Source organism: Poecilia reticulata, chromosome 9 (genome assembly GCF_904066995.2).
Source record: "Poecilia reticulata chromosome 9, P_reticulata-male-v2, whole genome shotgun sequence".
NCBI classification, from domain to species: domain Eukaryota; kingdom Metazoa; phylum Chordata; class Actinopteri; order Cyprinodontiformes; family Poeciliidae; genus Poecilia; species Poecilia reticulata.
This window is the reverse complement of record NC_088838.1, coordinates 13,016,031-13,035,571: the sequence shown is the minus strand read 5'-3', so window position 1 is coordinate 13,035,571 and position 19,541 is coordinate 13,016,031. Positions and strand designations below refer to the sequence as shown.

The following is a 19,541-nucleotide window of genomic DNA, read 5'->3' as shown; positions in this document are numbered from 1 at the left end:
CACATTTAATGCAATAATTTGTAAGAAATAAACTGACTTTATTACGTGAAGCAATATGTACTGAATGAAAATCTCCATTGACTGAAGTACATCGTTTTCTGACGATATCTTTTTCTTGTAACAAAAGGTGCATGCAAGCATTACCATACAGACATATAATATCTAGCATGCAATCATCAACATTTAACCTCTGTACTTATGGGTTATTCAAGCTGAATAATTGATGCCTGTGCACACAAGTCTGAAACTGTGCATGTAGCTGACTGGAGTGAGGCAAAATGACTAGCCTTTGATGAGTCAGTAACTCTGTTTAGCATGGCAACCATTCCTTATGTTTACAGGTAAATTTGTGTTTAAAGCTGGAAAGAATGAGCTTAAGCAGAGAATCATTGCAAAAAGTCAGACCATTAATATAATAGTAAACATCACGGGAAACAATTAAAATCATTGCATTTAACAATGCCAACTTGCTAAATTAGCACCCAATTTTTAAACGGGAATGAAATTTGGAAAAATAAGTTGCTTCCAAATGCGCTTTAACTGGAACTTTTGTACTCTGCTAAAATGTTAATTAGATCAATAAAACTCCTGGCCACCTGACCAACATTTCTTTTGCTTAACTAAAACTTTCCCTCCCCTGTCCTTAAAGGGACGTGTTAGGATTTTAGAAGATAGGTTCTATTACAAATGTTTTGGGAAATTAAAAGCTTACCTGCAGTGAGGAACTCAATTTTCTTCCTTATTTAGTCTAAATCCACATTCATTGGTCCCTTTTGCCTGAGCCAAACGTGGTCCCATGGGAGGAGGAGACCATAGCAGACTTATAACAAATCCAGAATCAAATACGTTAGTGGTCTATGCAAGCACTATTTTTGTGCCATTGAGTTTTTATGTTTAAATTGGCAAGCTCGTGATTATTTACATTTTCACCTTTTATGTCAGACAGTTTCTGACTGGAACATGTTTACATGTTCGGTTCTCTGGATCACTTGTGGTGCAAAACCTCCCACATTCAGTTAATCCATAAGCAATCATCAACCTTTGAGTAAATAACTGCACAATGCAAACATGTCTAATGTTGAGAGGTTTTCAAAATAGCATTCACATAAATGAGACATTTATGAAGTTTGTTGTTGTAAGACAGTAGAAATCTGGTTTGATCCAACTACTAGCTAGCTGATAACTTCATCTTCTACTTACTTTCGCTCTGGGATTAGGAAATTATTTAATTGACCAACTAATCTGGATCCACAGCAAGTAAGATATTAACCAGTCATGCAACATCAAGTTAAAGAGATTGTACATTTTAGTAGATAGATGAGAAATTTTGCATAAAAATAAAAATCTTATTTTTGTTAACGGTAAAGATTAGTGTCAACATCAAGCTCTGGATCAGATGCTAACATTAGCATCTTATAAAAGTTAGCTTGTCACAGTATTGTCACGATGCTTGTAAACGGATATCTTGCATAATAACTGTAATATAAAAGGGAAGCAAAATTTAAAGAAAGATATCAGACTAGACAATTTGGACTTATACTAAATGAAGATTCCCAAGATGTTATCGACTACGTACTTTTACCCAAGCCTCACTTAAAAATAATCTCGACCCTATCCCTTTAAAGTTTGGGTGAAAATATACTTAACTGGCTCCCCAAAACTAAAATAGCATCAGATGAACAAAAGAGACAATGTAACTTAGAGCTCTGTTGTGGAGTAACGCTTAGATGAACCACTGTAGCTTCAGGGGAAATATTCTCAACATGAATCACAGACACTTGTTGAGGCTCTCTCTCTGTTTGTCTTTCACAAAGTGTGAACTTTCCACAAAACCACTTTAGAAATGACATCTCTTGCTGACTCCAACTTGGGTGTTGTGCACCGCACCAACAGTTCAACCAACTATACCTGAACTCACACCCTGTGAACAAAAAGGAGAGGAATGCAGCAGCAAAGCCTCTCCCTGGACAGAGAAGAGGTGAAAAAAAACTTCCCGCATATTCACCAAATCACACCCATTTGGTCAGATATAGCTGCAGTCCCCAAGGAGATGAAAAAACATCAAACAACAACAAGGCTTGTGATGTCAAAAAGGGGCGTATGTTCATTATCCATTGTGTTTAATGTCGCCATGTTTAATTGCTTATGTGTCAGCACATTAATAATATGCTGAAACATACCTGTAATTTTTGTGGGTTACTCCCTTTTCGAGGGAGAAAACTTCAAGGGTGGAGGCTCATCTTTAGCAGTCTGGTCTATGAAAGCATTACATGAAGCACCGCAGCAGTGGACTGGAGTGAGACTTTGAAGCAGTACTTGATAAAGATAAAAAGGCGATTTTCACTCCCTTCAAAACTGGTGTCGCATTTGAAGATCTTGATACCACTGTTCTTGCTAAGGAAATCAGACAACAGCCTCGACTGTTTCATAATTGGAGCAGCTCACCACATCCTCAACATACACTGTTGCCTTTTTTGTAAGAAGAACTTTGTTCATTTCACTGCACCCTCAAAATATACAGCTGCAACTTTATGTTTCCAGATTCATTGCCAATGTTCGCTGAGCATTAGTTTTTCTCTTTTTTTTGTGCCAAATATGGCTGAAACTTTGCACAAAACTTGAAAGGAAAGCAAGAATCAAAACCCGTCTGCTGAAACTAAAACACAGACTTCCTGCTGACAAGAAACATGCAGACTTTCCTTTTGCTGTATATGTGTTACGAAACACAGCACAAGAAAATGCTCATCTAAAAATGTCTTCAAATATTTACTTCGCTTTAGGGGACCACAACTGAAAAACAAAAAGACATCTTTTCATCAACTTCTACTTGTTTTCCTGAAAAGCCTGTTTTTTTCTACCCAAAATTATAGTGCAACTGCCTTTGGTTTTGGATGACTTTAACCAGTTTTCATCTAGCAAGCGCAGCACCAAGCTGTCAGTAACAGCAACACAAAGAGCAAGAGCAGGGTAGGTATAAAATGGAGATGAAAGACTGCCAGACACAATGGAAAACATATTCAAATTGCAATCACAGGAGTATTGAGAACAAGGCTGAATTACTATGACTGTTCGGGGCTGTGCTCTGAAACCCCTCAAGTAGTTTTCCATCTGCTGAGCTCGCAGTCAGGTCCAGTTATTTCAAAAGACCTTCTGTGAAGTGCAGCAGGAGAGGAGCATGCCTATCCAGACATTTAACGAAAAAAAAAAAATAGGGAAGAAATGCAGCACTGAAAGGCTGACTTTTCAAAAATGAAGCATGAAAGCACATCATTACCGTTCAACAGGCAACTTTAAAGGTTAGAAGGGTAACAGAAACAGCTGCTGAACTGATGTAATGTGTCTCAGAGCTTCAGAGGCTTGCACCTGGTGCCGTTCCATCACAAATCAAACTGAATACCTAATGCAAAAAAACCTTCTGAACAGAAACAGGAAAGGCATCAACACATGTCAGTTTCTTAAAATCTCACCACTGACGACCTCTTTTTTTTTTTCTCATTGATTTGCAAGTTCAATTGTGGACTTTTAAAGTTTTAAAACATCTGGCCACATCATATTTACACGGCCTCTACACCAACACACACATTTGAGAGCACTTTGCTCAATCAGCCGTTTTCCTTTCGATGCAATGCTTAGTGCAACATGAAAGTGTCAATTTAATGTTCAGATTTACCTGCCCTTTGACCCGAGTATGCACAATACCTTAAGGAGCTATTACGAGTAGCACAATGAAACTTGCTCATGGGTAGCCAGGCATTATGTCAGATTAAACACAATGCTAAATGGTCGAACAAGACAGAGTTGGGAGCTACCATATGTCAGCACAAGATCAAGAGCATGGTGACAAAAGTGAGTGGAGGAGTGAACATTTTGGGTAAAGCCTCTTGAGTTCAAGATCGGATGTCGAGGCTGTTAGAGGAATTTCAAGGACTATGAGACTTTTCAATGTAAAAGTTTTGCTTGTTAGAGGAAGACCCACTAAAAATGATCGACTTCAAAAGACTATCCTCATATACCCATCAAAGAAAGTCTTTATCAATTATTTTATTTTTAAAAAACAAATACTGTTGTTGACTCGTTTATAGATCATAAATGGTTTGAGTACTTATTTTTACTTTTTGTTTTAATTCTATTGTTTGTTTAACCAAATTGTATAGCTCTTTTGTTAACCTTCAATGTTTTAAATTGGATGTAGAAATAATTTTGTAAATTTTTGTCATTTATTACTTCAGTACAATTTATCGTCTCACTTATTGTGAAGCCACAGTTGTGAATTCTAACTTTTATAAGCCCCGAAGGCTTCACCCCGACTATAAATCTAGGTATCCTGCTTATCATTAAATTAAACCCACGCTACTTGTTACACAAAGCTGTATGCTGTAATGTGAACTCTCACAAGTGAGCTGTGTCAAACAAAATATATGTAGATGGGAATAGCGGAGCTACTTACCAATTTAAATGCGGTGCAATTAAGTCTGTCTTCTCCTCCACCTGTGAAATGTTATTTCTGAGCAACAAAAAACCTTCTACAGCCAGGAGTCAGCACGGTTAGATGCTGCAGTCTGGTAGACACTGTCACCAAAATAGTTATTTTAAAAAAAAGGAGAATAAGCGCAGTTTTTAAAACACCGGAAAGCCGCTGCTGCTTCTCAGCCAGTCTTGTGGAAGGTTTAGAAGGCACGCGAGAATGCCAGCTGTGAGCGCGCGCTCTGTGGTATAACCAGGATAAGCTCGCGATGCCATGTGCTGTTACCAAAATAAAAAAGGTTGACACAAGCTGAAAGTAAGGGGCGTGTCTTACCACAGAGCACACGGCAGATTGAGCTATTGATCCAAAACCAACTGCGCTTTGTGTCCACGCGCCTCCTACTGACGAAAAGTGGGACGTGCAACAGGAGACAAGTTAATTGATGAGTTTGAGCAGCTCTATGAGGGACATTAGAAATCTGAGTTTAAAATGTGAAATAAGAAGAGTTGAAATAGCAAGACACTCCCATGTTGATGATTTAAAGGTCACTGCAAATAAAAGCACTGATGACATCTTGATCAAAGGTGCCTTAATGTTGATTCATGGTTGGGCTGTGTGATCACTCCACAGCCAAACCTACCCGTGACCTTAAATTGCACAATGTCCCTATAATCTACATGAACCATATTATGTAATCTTAGAGTGAATCACCCAGAAAACCAATAAAAATTCCACAGCTGAATGATTTCCATGAAACGACAGCATCACCTTAAAAAGTATTTAATCTGTTAAATTGTTTGTATGCTTTTCTAAGTAAATGTGTTGCTCAAACCCGAAATAAAACTTGTGATGCAGTTTTATTTTTGATTTAAATAAAAAATTTTATTGGCCAAGAATAAAGAATAAGAAATCATCTTTGAACTTTCATTGATCTTCTTGTCTATAACAAACGATCAACGATATTACTGAAACGTACTACAAAATGAACTGAACACACCAGTTGCTTTTTATCACTGTGATATTTAATTGACTTTAGTATAAATTGCGTACCATATATATGCAATACACTGTTCTTTTTAAGCAAATATATATTATCCTTTCAGTTTTACAAACTGTTACAATCTGTACAATCATCTCATGTGGCTAGTAAATGAAAATCATTTTTTACAGTGAAACTTTCACTTAAAGACGAGACTTTTTTTTTTTTAGATAAAGTCTTATAAACTTATCAAGTTACACTTGAACCAAAGACAGATGATTTTCTTGAATACTGCTTTCAAATAATGTAAAAACATCAAAGAAAAATATCACAAAAGCAGCTGTTGCAAACATAGCAGACAGTGAGCTGGGAATGTTTCCTGGACATTTGAACAGACGCATGTCGTCCTCAGCTACTTTTGGCACATCACATACAGCATTAAATTTAGCACTTCAAAGGATAATTTAACCATCAGAGCATTCTTGATCCAACCTCTTAAACACAGCCTCAGCTGTAGCATACATGAAAATTCATTTGAAAGCAGAGAATATGATGGAGCCCTTTAATTTTCACTATCAGGCAGAAAACAACAGCCTAGCACTTTTCTGTAATCAAATAAACTAGTGCATGAACTACACCATAGACTTGGTGTGATTCATTCACATGCAGTAAACAGACGACAGTATGTCAAAGCCCTTACTGTCCTAAAGTCGTTTGTGATGTTTCTTCGAAAACTGCTGCAGTTATTTCAGACATCTGAAAGAAAATCTGGGGGGAAATATGTGAAAGAAATATTAATAACTCAGGAAAACGCTACAAAACTCACTATCTTTGTTTTTACATCCCACTTGCGGTTTGTGTAGGCACTGTGGTGACAAAAGGCTGAGTGCAGCAGTGTGCTGTTTAAGGACCTCAGCGGGAATAGTGCTGTTCAGCGGGAAGGAATGCAAATGTCCTGCAGCTGCAAAAAGTTGTGGAATAAGGAAACTAAAATGTTCGTTTTGTGCATAAGAATCAGTCACATCAGTGTTGCTCTAAAGTGTATAAAAACGCTCCTGAAATCACTGTGCAACACACGCTCGCATTCAGTATGTGCTCACACATGCAGGACAGTGAGGGGAGAAACCACACGGTGTCCATCCCTTCTCTTCTGAAAAACAGAGTGCACATGCAAACTCCACAAAACATAAGCAGGAAATGGGACAAGGAAATGTTCATTAGCTATGCTCATCAGTCCCACTGAGTATTGGCAAGCAGCGAGTGAAGAAGTCAGACTGGTGTCACGTAATTCCCAGGAAAAGTCCCAAAAGTATGAGTCCGTTCTGACGTACCTGCAGACAGTACAGCGCATACACAAGGTCACAACACAGAAAACAAAGAAGGATTGTTGATGCATGAGAAATGTGTAACAAAGAAACATGTAATGTCTTGTTATGTCCAGGAGAGGGGGCTCTCACATAAAAGCACTTCACTTTTGTTTAATGTTCTGTAATTTGTGTTGTTTTAAAGTTACTTCTTGCAAATTGACACTGGTAAAAAAAAAATATGGGAAATGTAATTGAAAATATAGCAGTGATTCTGCAGACAAGTGCTAACTGACTAGTAAATAATGTTGCCATAAGGATGCATGAACATGGACATCCCTGCCCTTCTGCGCTTTGTAAAGATAACTCTCCACTTTCTGTAGGTATTGGTTCAGCTAGATGGTATGTATCTGAGTTCAATAAAAATATTTTTGAGAAAAAATGTTATCAAGAAATGTTAAATCAAGAAAAAGAATTGCTCTCCTTTTTTGGTCAGACTATTCATTAACTATGTTTCTATATCTTTAATCAGTTGGAGTATTTCTGATTAAATTTATCATGTCTACAATATATAAGATGGCTTTTCTGGTAATAAAATTTCTCTTTTTAGCATTTTCACATATGAATGAATGCACAAATCTTACATTGTGCTTCAAAGGGCTGTGTTCAGGGTTGAATAAACGGGTTCAGGTTTGATTCATATTCTAGATTATAAACTAGAACTGATCAAATGCAGTCTGGGATCGTTAAACAGCCCTTGAATTCAGTGCTAAATTAGAACCTTTGATCAGATAGCAACTTCATCAACATTAAGCAACACAGGAAGAAAATGACCATATTTTAGTGCTTAATACATTCTGCACTAATTGAACATGTCAACCAGGGAATAAAAACTATTACAGGCATAAGGGACTGTTAACTGTTTTGGAGAGTACCAAATAATAACCCCCTGGCTGGCCTGGGTAAAGAGCCAGATGACACATTTCAAGAACTGCTAATGATGAGGATCCACAGCGACATGTTATGTAACATGCAATTTCAGTACTCTGGAAATGATCTCTAGATTCCTGCAGCACTGCGTAAACTCATGATGTCATGACATAAAATGGACAGCTGCTTAGTCAGCAACTGTGTCTTCTTTTTTAAGCAAGGGATAAAATAGGTACAATTTAAAGTGCAATTTTCAATAACTTGTTGAAGATTAGATTATTTACTGCACAATTTATAAAAATATATACAACAAGGAAAAGTTGTCACAATCTTTATTCTGGAATTTAGCCTTTTAAAACACTGAGCAAAAGAATCCAAGAGGCACTCTCAATGTAATAAATGTGTCGCATTATAGAACTTGTACACTAGGTGGTGCAATTGAGATCTTTTTTTTTCCTCCAGAAAATTGATATTTGTGCTTCATTTGGTCTGACCTATGAATATCATATCCTACATATTTTCAAGGACAAGTGTGCCTGGGTTCTCATGGGTTAGTTAGTTCACAGTAGAACTCGCCTCATTTAATGATGGTAAAAACAGAAAGTCCGTTACCTACAAACCAGCCATCATCACATTTTTCCATCACTTGCACAATGTCCCCTTCTCTGAGCTCCAGCTCGTCTGCATTCTGGGGTTTGTAGTTGTAAACAGCTTTATACCTACAGTTCAAAAGACAGACAAAATTAATCCAAATGGTTTCACATAACCCATCTGTTCTGCAGCAAAGCTAAAAAAAACCAGACGTACGGTTGACGTTGCCCCATTATTGAACCAGGATTGCTCTCAGAGTTGACATGCGCAATCGAGGGAGCGTACAGGCTTGGTATTGCACCCTGGGGGGGGAAAACAATTTTCACATCAGTTAAAGTGACATCATAAATATTGCTGTATCGACACAAGCAAGGAAAACACACAGGTGTGGGCATGCTGTGATGTTTGAGGGCGGTGGTGAGAGCAGACCTGTGAGGGACCAGTGTATCTGGGAGTGCTCACTGAAGGAGCTGCTGCTCTGTGCACGGGCGCTGAAGACTGAGAAGAAGGTGAAACTGCTCTAAAGGTAGAGTGTGCTGCAACCGGGTTGCTGTTCTGGTTGGTGGGAGAAGGCGTACTCGGGGTGCCGTGGGGAAGTCGATGGTGTGACAGTGTCTGGTTGGGGGAGCGTGACTGTGAGCCCGGGCCGCCGTACTGGACAGGTGACGACGGTTTCAGAGGGGAGTGCTCAAGTTTGGGACTGAAAGAAGGGGGCGTGAAGGGAATCAGTGGTGACCGCGGGGACGGGGAGTGGAGCGGACGCCCCGGACTCTGCGGTCCAGGAGACATGGGGCCCGCTGAGAAATCATCCGTGGAGTATTTGGTGCGGGGCATCTTGTTGACCTGGACGTAATTGGCCGGGAAGATGCCGCTACGGTTCGTTCCAGAGATCCTGCCCTCCAACCACTTATCGTCAACTTGCCTGGTTATGCAGATCACCTCGCCCTGCCAGGGAAGGGAAACAAAATTAGGAAATGTTACTTCATATCTAACGTTTTGGTTATTCGGAGGTGCAGAACTTAAAACTGTTGTTTTCTGCTTAATGAGTTCTCCTCTGTAAACCCGTCCAAAGAAACAAGGATATGCTGCTTTTTTTTAATTGTTTCGCAATGAGATTTAATGTTTGAGTAAAGTAAGGCAAGTTTATTTAGTAAAATCACAAAATACATAAAAGAAATCTATTAAAATTAATTGACATAATACCAAAAACGGTAAAATAATACAATAAAAACAAACAGGCAGTTAAAAATATGAGTAAAAGTGTTATTAATATTTAGAGGCATGTAAAGTTCCTTATTATTGTGTTTTTTGTTTTGTTTTATATATTTATTTATTATGCAGTTTCTCTGAACATGGTCTGAGATTTGATTGAATTTACATTGGCATTCTGTCATTGGAGAACTGGCAGCTGGGTTAAGTATTTTCCCTGGTGAGCAATCTGCCTCACTGTAGAATTGACTTAAAATTATTTCACAATTTGTCGATTAACTTTCCCAAATTTATTGGCAGCAAAAATTGCTTCTACAAAAATAAAGCATTACTCAATCTTCATAACTTGATCATGTATTTTATATATCTGATCAATTATATGTATATATTTTATATGGAATTTTCAGCAGAATGTTTGATCTGCTATCACACACAGAATTTTATTACTTACTTTACTTCATTTCCCATCAATTCTACCCAATATTTACTTCAGTATTTTGACTGTAACTCTCACAGGCCTTTATGCTCAAATTTCATCTCAGTATTTTTCTCCTCTGTGAGTACAGTTTACCATATAAGGCAACAACTTATTCTGTTATTCTGGATAAGTTTTGATGGGATTTTTTTTAACAAGAATACTGAAATATCTTGTGAGCATGAAAAAGGAGCTTGTCTGGGAGTCATTTAGCTCGAGTCCAAATTGCTTCTGGGTCTCTGCCAAAAAAAAGACTGACCCAGTACAATCCCAACAAGTAGTTATGATCCCCCCTTGTCATGGATTAAACAAACACCTGACCTTATAATGGGTCTGAGCAGTGCTGATGGGTGGATCTTATTGCAAAGCCAGACTCGCTAGTTATTCTTTTTTTTTTAGGATACAAAGCTAACAAACTCGTCCAAAAGTCTTTAAAAAAGTGTTTTTTAAATTTATTTATGAATTCCAAATAATTGAACAGCAAAACTATCATATAAGTTTTGCTTATATGATAGTTTTTATGTCTGCTTATTCCTACTTTAAAGTCTTTTGTTTTGACGTCTTTTTCTACAGTAATGAAAATTGTCAAGGTGAACCACTCACTTTGCGAAAGGAAAGCTCAACAGGAAGGTCAGCATTGAAATTATATAGAGCTAGAGCTTCTCCATACTCCAACACCTGGAGAGTAGGAGACTTGATTGGTGTCGGCTTCTCTGTGGGAGGTAGAACCTGAAATATACGAAAGAGTTATTACGGATGTATAAAATTTACAATTACAATTATTTTACAAATGTATACATATGTCCCTTAAGGGTTTTTTCACATTTTGTTAAACTTCAGCATGCTTTATTGGTATTTAATGTGATGGATCAACACAATAGAATGTGTATCTGTAAACTTGAGGGAATAATATGCAGAGTTTTATTTATTTTTGTGTTATAAATATAGTAATCTGAAAGATTTGCATATGTGTTCAGCCCCTTTACTCAGATACTGCTACATAAATTCCAAGGTCTTATGGTCCAGTCAAAGTCCAGACCTAAATCCAAATGAGAATTTGTGGCAAAGTTTGAAAAATAACACACCTTCAGTCAGATTAAGCTTCCTCTACATTACCAGTAAGAAAGGCTAAACCTTTCAGCGTCAACATGTGTAAAAATAGCGATATAATCTAAAGGACCTGCATTTTACCTGTTGCAAAAGGTTGCTCTACAAAGCACTGACACATGGAAACTTCCTTCACTTCACAATTACGCACTACTTTTTATTGGTAAATCACATAAAATACATGTGCAACACCCTTTGAGTTTATCAGAAAAAATACAAGACAGTCGGCAGAAATTCACCTCCACATAAGAAGTTGGGAAAATGCCAGCTCTCCCATGATGCTCCCCTTCAAACCAGTTGGCGTCTACCTGCCTGTGGATGTAAACAATGTCGCCTTTCTGCAGCATGAGCTCCCTGAACACAGCACAACACAAGAAGAAGGTGATTTTATGAAATGCAACACAAAAGGTTGAACAAGTATTACAAATTGGTATTGTGAAAGTAATTTAGACTGCAAATTTGACCCCTAAGTTTACATGTAAAGTTTAAGTGATCACATTGAAAGGAGAAGTTTTCTTTGATTTATCTAGGTACATATGTTACCTGGGTGACTGAGCCTGGAAATCAAACTTGACTCTTGCAGCTTTCATCTACCAATGCAAAAAGAAATCCGTTAAAAGACTTGCATTTACCATGTTAGCATTTAAAATTTTGCACTGGCTTTGACAACTCTTTTAGCTTTTTAGCTCAATAGAGAATAATAAAACACACCTTTTTCTCCTCTTTTTTTGATGAAGGCTCCATACTTTCATTTGCAGCGGAGAGACGTCCTACTGGGAAACACAAACAAGCATAAAGGTATCAGAGGATGTGTGTGCTGGTTTGTTTGGTTTGCTTATTTTTAAATGCTCTGCTGTTAAAACGCCACTGCAGCCTTAACAAAGGCTAAAGTTCAAAAGGGTACTTGAACTTCCCAGGAAAAAAAAATCCTTGATAATGCTAATCTTTAATCAGGTCTTCTGAGTTTCACTTCCTATTTTTGTGAGCTTCCTCCCCACCCATTAACAGCTGTTCCTAAGAGGAAAAAAAAACTGCTAAGACTTTCCACAACCTCACTATCGTCTTCTCATGAAAGCGATGGCACGAACAGAACATGAGCAACAAAGTAGAACCATGAGACCATCAGGATATATTAGATTACTTCAAGCTTTCATCAAATTTACTGGATGAATGGTCTGGTTTCTAAATATCTCAATAAAAGGCCAGTCATTCACAAGTGAGGAAAAGCCCGACAACTTGTTAACAATGCGTTATTGTTCTTGAAATCCACCTCTATTCTCATGTATGTCTCTGAGGAAAAATAGGTTTAAATACATGTTTTTATTTTATTTTATTTTTTACCATGTGCAGGAGCAGAAGTTGATGGTAAGCCACCAGAGCGCTGAATAGGTTGCTTAGATGCTAACAGGTTGCTGGAAAAGAGAAGAAAGTCTGAGTCTTTATTGATAAATCTTAACAAAGAGTAACAAAAAAATGCAGAAACATGATTATTCTCCATGAATGGGGCAATTAATATCAATAAGCTTTATAAGAGTTACGGTATAAAAACCACAATAATTTTCTGCAACACTGTTCCTTCCAACAAGACTTCATAGAAACTCTTGTTGCCCTTTCCGCACATGTTGCTTCACACTGATGGTCAGCTGGCTGAAAGAAGATTACAACCCTTTTCTCTCAATTTCAAAGAACATAAATTTAGTTTTTTGAAAATATTTCTGGTATCAACACACACAAAGTCGTTGTTTTGTAAATTAAAGGTTCACAGCATTGTGAACAAGAAATGTAGTGCATTGTTTTTCCAAATTTACAATGAACAATCGTTTGAAATAATCACTAATATAATTTCTTCAAAACCAAACAGCACTAAGTCGATCTATCAAACCCTTTTATTAGACTGTTATTTAAGTGTATAAATACCCCATGCATTATGATTTTGCCTATTTCTTGTTTTTGTTTGAGTCTTACGCCACAAAAAAACAAGACAACTTAGTGGGCATCTGTTCTATGTTTCTGCTTAAGTGTTTGTGTCAAGATCAAAACAACAGTAAGTAAATGTTGAAGATAACAAAACTATCTTAGAACCAGTAAGGATAGCTGTTTTGTTTCATTTGAAATAAATACAGTTAGATAATTATATACATTTTTCTTTTAATTCTTTATTATATAAGTGCTTTGATGGCATAAGATGTAGTATTTTTACTAAAGGATTGTCATAGAAATTACCAATAATTTAAATAAGCTTTTAAAATTCTGACACTGAGAACTGTCAGACATTGAGTCAGAATTATTTGAATTCAGCCAAATATTTTCCTGCAGCTCATCTGTCTGCAGCTGGCTGTAATTTCCTGAATAAGGAAAAAACATCCTACTAACACTTAAAAAGCCATAATCTGACCTGAAGTTGAAAAAGACGCATAAAGACAATTACAAAGCCGGCCTTCTGACACTTGAAGAACATTCACAGGATTAAAGGACTAATGTCCCAACAAGATCTTGAGAAACTCATCTATGCGTTTATCCTCATTAAATGGATTTCTACAACAGAGTTTTCACAGGTCTGCCTAAAAAGTCAGTCAAGACAGCTACAGCTGATCCAGAACGCTGCTGCTGGCGTTCTGACTAAAACCAGGAAGGTAGAGCACATCAGCCCAGTTCTAAAGTCCCTATACTGGCTCCCTATAGCTCAGAGAATAGACTTTAAAATACTGTTGTTAGTTTATAAATCACTGAATGGCTTAGCACCAAAATACATTAAAGATCTGCTGTTGTTGTCTCAACTTCCCAGACCACTCAGGTCTTCTGGTTCAAGTTTGCTTTGCTTCCCCAGAATGAAACATGGATAATCAACACTTAGATTTTTTGCTGGAACAAACTTCCAGAAACCAGCTAAAATGCTGAAACTCTGAGTTTCTTTAAATCGAGGTTAAACTCACATTTGTTTAGAGCTGCCCTAAGCTGACTGATAACTGGAACATCGTAAAGCTGAGTCTGTTTTTTAACCTGTCATTTTTTTTTACCTGTCTTATTTTGCCACTGCGACGCCATCATTTTTGCTTGCTTATTGTTGTTATTTTTTTTCTAAACACATAAAAAAAACTTTGAATTTCCTTATTGCTGAAAATGTGCTATACACATGAAATTGCCTTGCAGTTCTAATGATAGCCATGATCAGAATAAATGACTCAGTGTATTTCTGGGATAGGAATTGACTTATAACCTCAAAAATGTCCACCTTGCTTGACTCTTTTTTCTTTTTTTTAACTCATTTGCGCTGTTTGAGGCAATGCATCACTGTGTTATGTTTGCAGCTGGACACCCATAGCTGAGAAAAAGCCACAACGCTGTATGTTTTACATTTACACAGAGGCAGAAAAATCCCCTGAGGACTGGAAGAGGTCCATAGTGCATGAGCTCAATTTAGCAAACAACAGCCAAGAATCATCCAGGAATGCATCGCACGCAAGGTAGGAAATGTGGAACGCTGCCCTGTTCTGTCAAGGAACAGATACTGAAATTAAACCTGGCTAACATGACAGCTTTACAACACTAACTCAGAAAGCATAAGTAAGTATCTAGCAGATGCCCAGCTAGTTTTTATAGTTCTGTAGAGATGCAGTTCTGGGATTCCTGAAACAGCAGGAGGACTTCAGGAAGGCAATGACGTAATATCAAAGATTAGGAGGAGGAGAGTTACGTACAGAGGCAAACATTTATTTGGGGGATTTTCTATGAGATGTTCCCATCTTATGCCTAAATGATCTAATCTAAATAATGTCAAGGATAGACAGGTTTATTGATGAAGTACCTTTTTTGCACAAGGCAATCTAAGGTGCTTTATAGAACATCAAAGTAAAGATAAGAATGGAAATACAGTATGTAGTAGTTTAGGATTTAATTAAAGGAAAGCTTAATATATCCAACATATCGAAACATGTCTAGATTTAAGAGGCAAATTTAAATCCAAAATCATCACACTTTAAAACTGGGAATTAGCCAATTCGTCAGATTCTTTGATCAGAAGCTGTAGTAAACAAAAAATGTTTTCAGTCTTGATTTGCAGTAATGTAAACTCCTGAAAATAAAGACATGCACCAGCTTTTCTGTGTCCTGTTTCAACAGAAATCTCCTTATTTTATTCTGTCAAAGTCTTTCAAAATGCTCATTTATATGGTTGTAGACATTAATAACACCAGTTCATGAAGTGATTCGTAGATATGAAGTTGTGTGTTGTCAGCATTCACACTGTATGGCAAGAGATGCTGGAGTACTACATATTCTGAATTAGGGAGTTTATATAGGGGCTCAATAAAAGAGGTCAAAGACTAGCCCTTTAAGGAGCCACACAATTCATTTCTTCACTCAGATTTATAATTTCCACATGACACAAAGTGTTCCTTGTTTGCCAGATAAGATCCGAACCAGCTTAGTACAGTACCCGACAATCCCACTCATTCTTCTGGCCTGCTAAGATTAACTGCTTTAAATGCAGCACTTAGATTAAGTAACACCAAGGCAGAAGGTCTAGATCCATCACTTTCCAGATGTACATGGTTCAAAACTTTTACCGATGCAGTCCTAGTGGTGTAGTGCAATCCAAAGCCTGACCAGAAAACAACAAAAATAATTTCACTCCTCAAACTACTCCTTATTAAGCTTCTACACAGTTAAAATAAAAATGTTGTTTACTTTTCCACTAACTGGTGAGACAAATGCATTACTGTAACATTAACATGGACAAAACGGGACACATTTGTTACCCTTTATGTGCTTCGACCCCATAACGCAAAGCATTGTTGGTGGTTAATGTCTATGTATCATTTACGACGCGAAGAAAAATTGTAATAAATCAAGTCAGAATATGTGACTCTTACTTCTCATATTAGACTTTACTAAGTTGCACATTAGTCAAATCTAAGTTTGTTTACATATCTCATGAGAGAATAAAACTGCAGCGTATCACATCTATAGGACAGAACATCTAAACTCACACAAACACCAAAAAACTTTTAAAGCTGCCACTGAACAAAATCAGATGTGACATTTCTTGTACTATTCACCTATTTTTCATCAAATGATTACATTTCTGTGCTGCCTTCAGACTAACCTGTGGTTGGTGGTGACAGCCTTTGGAGCAGCTAGTGGATCCCTGCCTGTGGCCTCCTGCAAGCACAGGGAACAGTGTGTGAACACGCAGTTTGTTCTCTGCAGAGGCTCTCAGCCTTCTGTATGTTCTCACAGCTCAGAGGAAATCTCACAACAACTCAGACAAAGTAGAGGTGCTGACCACTCCCAGCTGAGCACAGGAATCCCCTGGGTCCTATCCTCCTCGGCTACAAACAGCACAACAGCCCTGCTCTCGGTTTGTCTGGGCTGTCTGTGAGTTCTCCTTCGATTCAATTACACAAGAAGGAAACTAAGCACTCGGCTGGGAATTTTTTTCTACAAGTTGCTGTGAAATTGAAAAGAGAAAATGCCAAATAACTTGATTTTTGTTTTATTTTATTCTGAAAGGTCTTCATTTGCTGTGGAGAAGTAGCAAGCAAGTGAATCAGAAAGCAAATCAGTCTGAGTGCAGTTCAGGCAGGCAGTTCTCAGGCAGTCATCCAGATCAGAGAGGGAAATAAAGAACGTTCATATTCACAGTTTGCAAGCAGAGGGTTCACACAGCTTTCATCGGGGGGCGTGGGGAGGGAAGGTGTGCTGGGATTTTTGCTAAATCACAGAGAAGCAGGGTGGGGGAGTGGTGCGTAGCAGAGATATTCAGTAGGGGGGGCTCAGTACCTCACCCCGGCCTCGACGCTGCTTCTTCTGAGAAAGTGTCCTCTCCAGACCCTGAATCTCCGAGTCCAGCTCAGCTTCGAACTGGCTCAGCTCAGACTGCAGACTGGCCTGAGCCCCAGCAATTATAGTGTTGGAATGCAAGAGTAAAATACTACCACAGAGTCTGATATTTGTAGCTTGTAATTTCCTCTCTAAGCTCAAAAACAAGTGAAATATTTTTAGTATAAATTAGAAAAGGCTACATGTAGTTTATGTTGTAGATGCTCACCTCAATGGAAGGGGATGTTGGTTTCTCAGGCTGTCTCTTCTGGGACAAATGAACCTAGAGAGGAGATTAAAAAAAACACACTGCAGCAGATTTTTGGCCTCAGATTGGAGTTGAACTTACTCATAATAACCTACCACAATATGGTGTACCATAAGTACTTTTTACAGGAATTTAACCCTAAATAACAGCTATGTAAATTCAAATTAAACTAGAATAAATTATCCTTATAAAGCTGTATTTAATCTAAAATTAGCATTAAAATGTTACAGTAAGAAAATTACATCCCTTCATTACGCATCATGGCATGATTGTGATGATCATTTGGAGTGTCTTTTGGTTTTGGACAGATTTTTAAATTTATGATGCACTTTATACCTGCCTGCATATCACTATTTTTGCTAGAATTGGTCGAGTTTATTTAAATTGGTTGTTCCTTAACTTAGTTTTTAAGCAAAGTCCACAATGTTTTGGTGGGATTTAGGTTGGAATCACCCTGTAAGTTTAAGGTAAGCTTTCTGAAACCAGTTTTGATGTATTTGTAGATTATAGTCCTGTTGGGCCTCACAGCTCAGGTTTTAACCACAATAACTAAGCTGTTATTTAGCTTATTATTTTTTTCTTTGAGCTATTATTTAGCTCACAGGACATCTCTGATCTTCATAAACACCCCGAAAGCACAAAGGTTTGCATCTCCCTTCAACTGGAAGCCTCTAGACATCAAGTGTCTCTTCGTTTTTTATCATTTTGGTCATCAAAAGTTTTTCATCTCAAGCTGCCTCAGTCTCTCTGCATTCGTGTGCACTTTAAAACTAAGACACTGGGAGTGTTTCAAGTCCTTAAGGTGAGGAGGTAAGGACTGTATAATTCAGGCTAGCATTAAGCTTCTTGAGTAACACCATTATGAATGCTACTAAAAATCGGTGTGTATGATCAAAAGCATGGTCCATGCAAGGGAAATGCAACCAAGTAAAATATATTAGAGATAATAGGAGCAGTTTAACTAATATTTTCAGGTAAAAACACAGCTTGCATACATAATGAAAAGCCCCAAATGCACCTATCCCAACTGTGAGTGTGTATGAACTTTTAAAGTGTCAGAGTATTTAGAGTAAAATATATTTTACAAAAGCTGAGTGCATGCCTTTACTACCCTGGTCCCTTTATGTAAACTTTGGTTAGTAAAACGTTGCTTTAGATGATTTGGCACAAATTTGTGGACATCTAATTAATTCAATAAATCATCAAAATCATTTTAACCCAATAACAAAAAGGTCAAATTCCAAAATGCAGACAGCAAAGTAACATATCTGGAACTTACCAGAGCATATTTTGGACTCCAAATTACAAACCAACACATTTTGTTACTTTAACTAGCTGAACAATATTTCTTTTATTCTTGTTGTCAATAAAGACTTCATAGTTTTAGTAGCCTGTTCTGTCAAACATGACTATAAAAGGAACTGAAACTGAGAACTGCAAACCACTTGTCCCATATTTTGCAAAACCTTGGCTGAATCCATCTCTCTGAATGCCAGACATACTGTAGTCATCCGGCCTACAATGTCGCATTGAAGCAGCGCAGCACCTGATATGGTCCATGAGCTGCTTCTCTAAGCACCGTCCAGGGGATACAATATTGTTCATACAGACAAAATGAAATAAGTCCCCATGCTGCGAGCCATTATGCACCAGAAGAGGTTAACACCATAATACAGATCACAAGACCCATCGGCTCCCAGGGGGGAGTAGAAACAAAGATTTCTTTTCTTCACAAGACATAACTTACAATGTGTTCACCGGATCTGGAGCAGTGCTTCAGTGTTAAAGAAAAAACAAAAACTTTGAAGCGCCACACCTCCGCAGGGAGAGGGGGTTTAAACCCGTCCAATAAAAGAGATGGTGCGGAAAAAAACAGCACTAAATTACAGCAATCTGATACTATGAGATTAGCAGATTAAAATGTTTAAAAATTGTTTACAAGACTCCATTCTGTAGAAAATCTGATAACTACTACAGATTGTGCATTTTCTTGCCTGAAGTTATCTTTAAAATCTGTTGAAGTCACTAGCTAAAATAACTGAGCTCGTCTTGCAGGACTGAACACTGGAAAAGTGGAGTATTTACAGATTGCGTTGCGTGAGAAGATGTAATCTGAGAAGTTAGACAATAATCCTTCAAGAAAAGGTGACCAATTAGAGCCAACAACAACTCCAGATCCATTTAAAGACTGAAGAATTAGATGTGGGCTTTGAGTTGGAATCAGAGTCTATATTTAAAATGTGACAGCATGGGGGGTCCATACCTGGCTGTTACTCACTGAAGCGGAGCTCCTGTCAGGCTCAAAGTCGAATATGCTCTTGGGTTGAGGTTGTTGCTTTCCAGGGTCAGACAGCTTATCTACATCTTCGCTCCTAAAACATTAACACCCCAAC

General features: G+C 37.8%; 2 protein-coding genes across 11 annotated transcripts in view; both read right to left on the bottom strand.

Annotated features, from left to right (window-relative positions):
* pdlim2 (PDZ and LIM domain 2 (mystique)) overlaps nucleotides 1-4,760 on the bottom strand; it is a 41,209-nt gene extending 36,449 nt beyond the window's left edge. Inside the window, exon 1 of the mRNA XM_008419048.3 lies at nucleotides 4,448-4,760. The gene's annotated coding sequence lies outside the window, so the exon portion shown is untranslated. The remainder of the gene's footprint in view (nucleotides 1-4,447) is intronic.
* A 705-nt stretch (nucleotides 4,761-5,465) lies between these two features.
* sorbs3 (sorbin and SH3 domain containing 3) overlaps nucleotides 5,466-19,541 on the bottom strand; it is a 30,684-nt gene continuing 16,608 nt past the window's right edge. For 4 of the 10 annotated variants that reach the window (XM_017306908.2, XM_017306909.2, XM_008419049.3 and 1 more), the window contains exons 9-21: nucleotides 19,412-19,520; nucleotides 17,110-17,163; nucleotides 16,842-16,949; nucleotides 16,165-16,220; nucleotides 12,402-12,472; nucleotides 11,772-11,833; nucleotides 11,604-11,650; nucleotides 11,300-11,414; nucleotides 10,557-10,682; nucleotides 8,699-9,214; nucleotides 8,486-8,571; nucleotides 8,291-8,397; nucleotides 5,466-6,775 (exon numbers count right to left, since the gene is read on the bottom strand). In XM_017306908.2, coding sequence (XP_017162397.2) covers nucleotides 6,714-6,775; nucleotides 8,291-8,397; nucleotides 8,486-8,571; nucleotides 8,699-9,214; nucleotides 10,557-10,682; nucleotides 11,300-11,414; nucleotides 11,604-11,650; nucleotides 11,772-11,833; nucleotides 12,402-12,472; nucleotides 16,165-16,220; nucleotides 16,842-16,949; nucleotides 17,110-17,163; nucleotides 19,412-19,520 — 1,519 coding nt within the window. In that variant the 3' untranslated portion in view covers nucleotides 5,466-6,713. Of the gene's footprint in view, nucleotides 6,776-8,290; nucleotides 8,398-8,485; nucleotides 8,572-8,652; nucleotides 9,215-10,556; nucleotides 10,683-11,299; nucleotides 11,415-11,603; nucleotides 11,651-11,771; nucleotides 11,834-12,401; nucleotides 12,473-16,164; nucleotides 16,221-16,841; nucleotides 16,950-17,109; nucleotides 17,164-19,411; nucleotides 19,521-19,541 lie in introns of all 10 variants that reach the window. The other 6 variants (XR_001776949.2, XM_017306913.2, XM_017306912.2 and 3 more) reach the window with 6 other exon arrangements.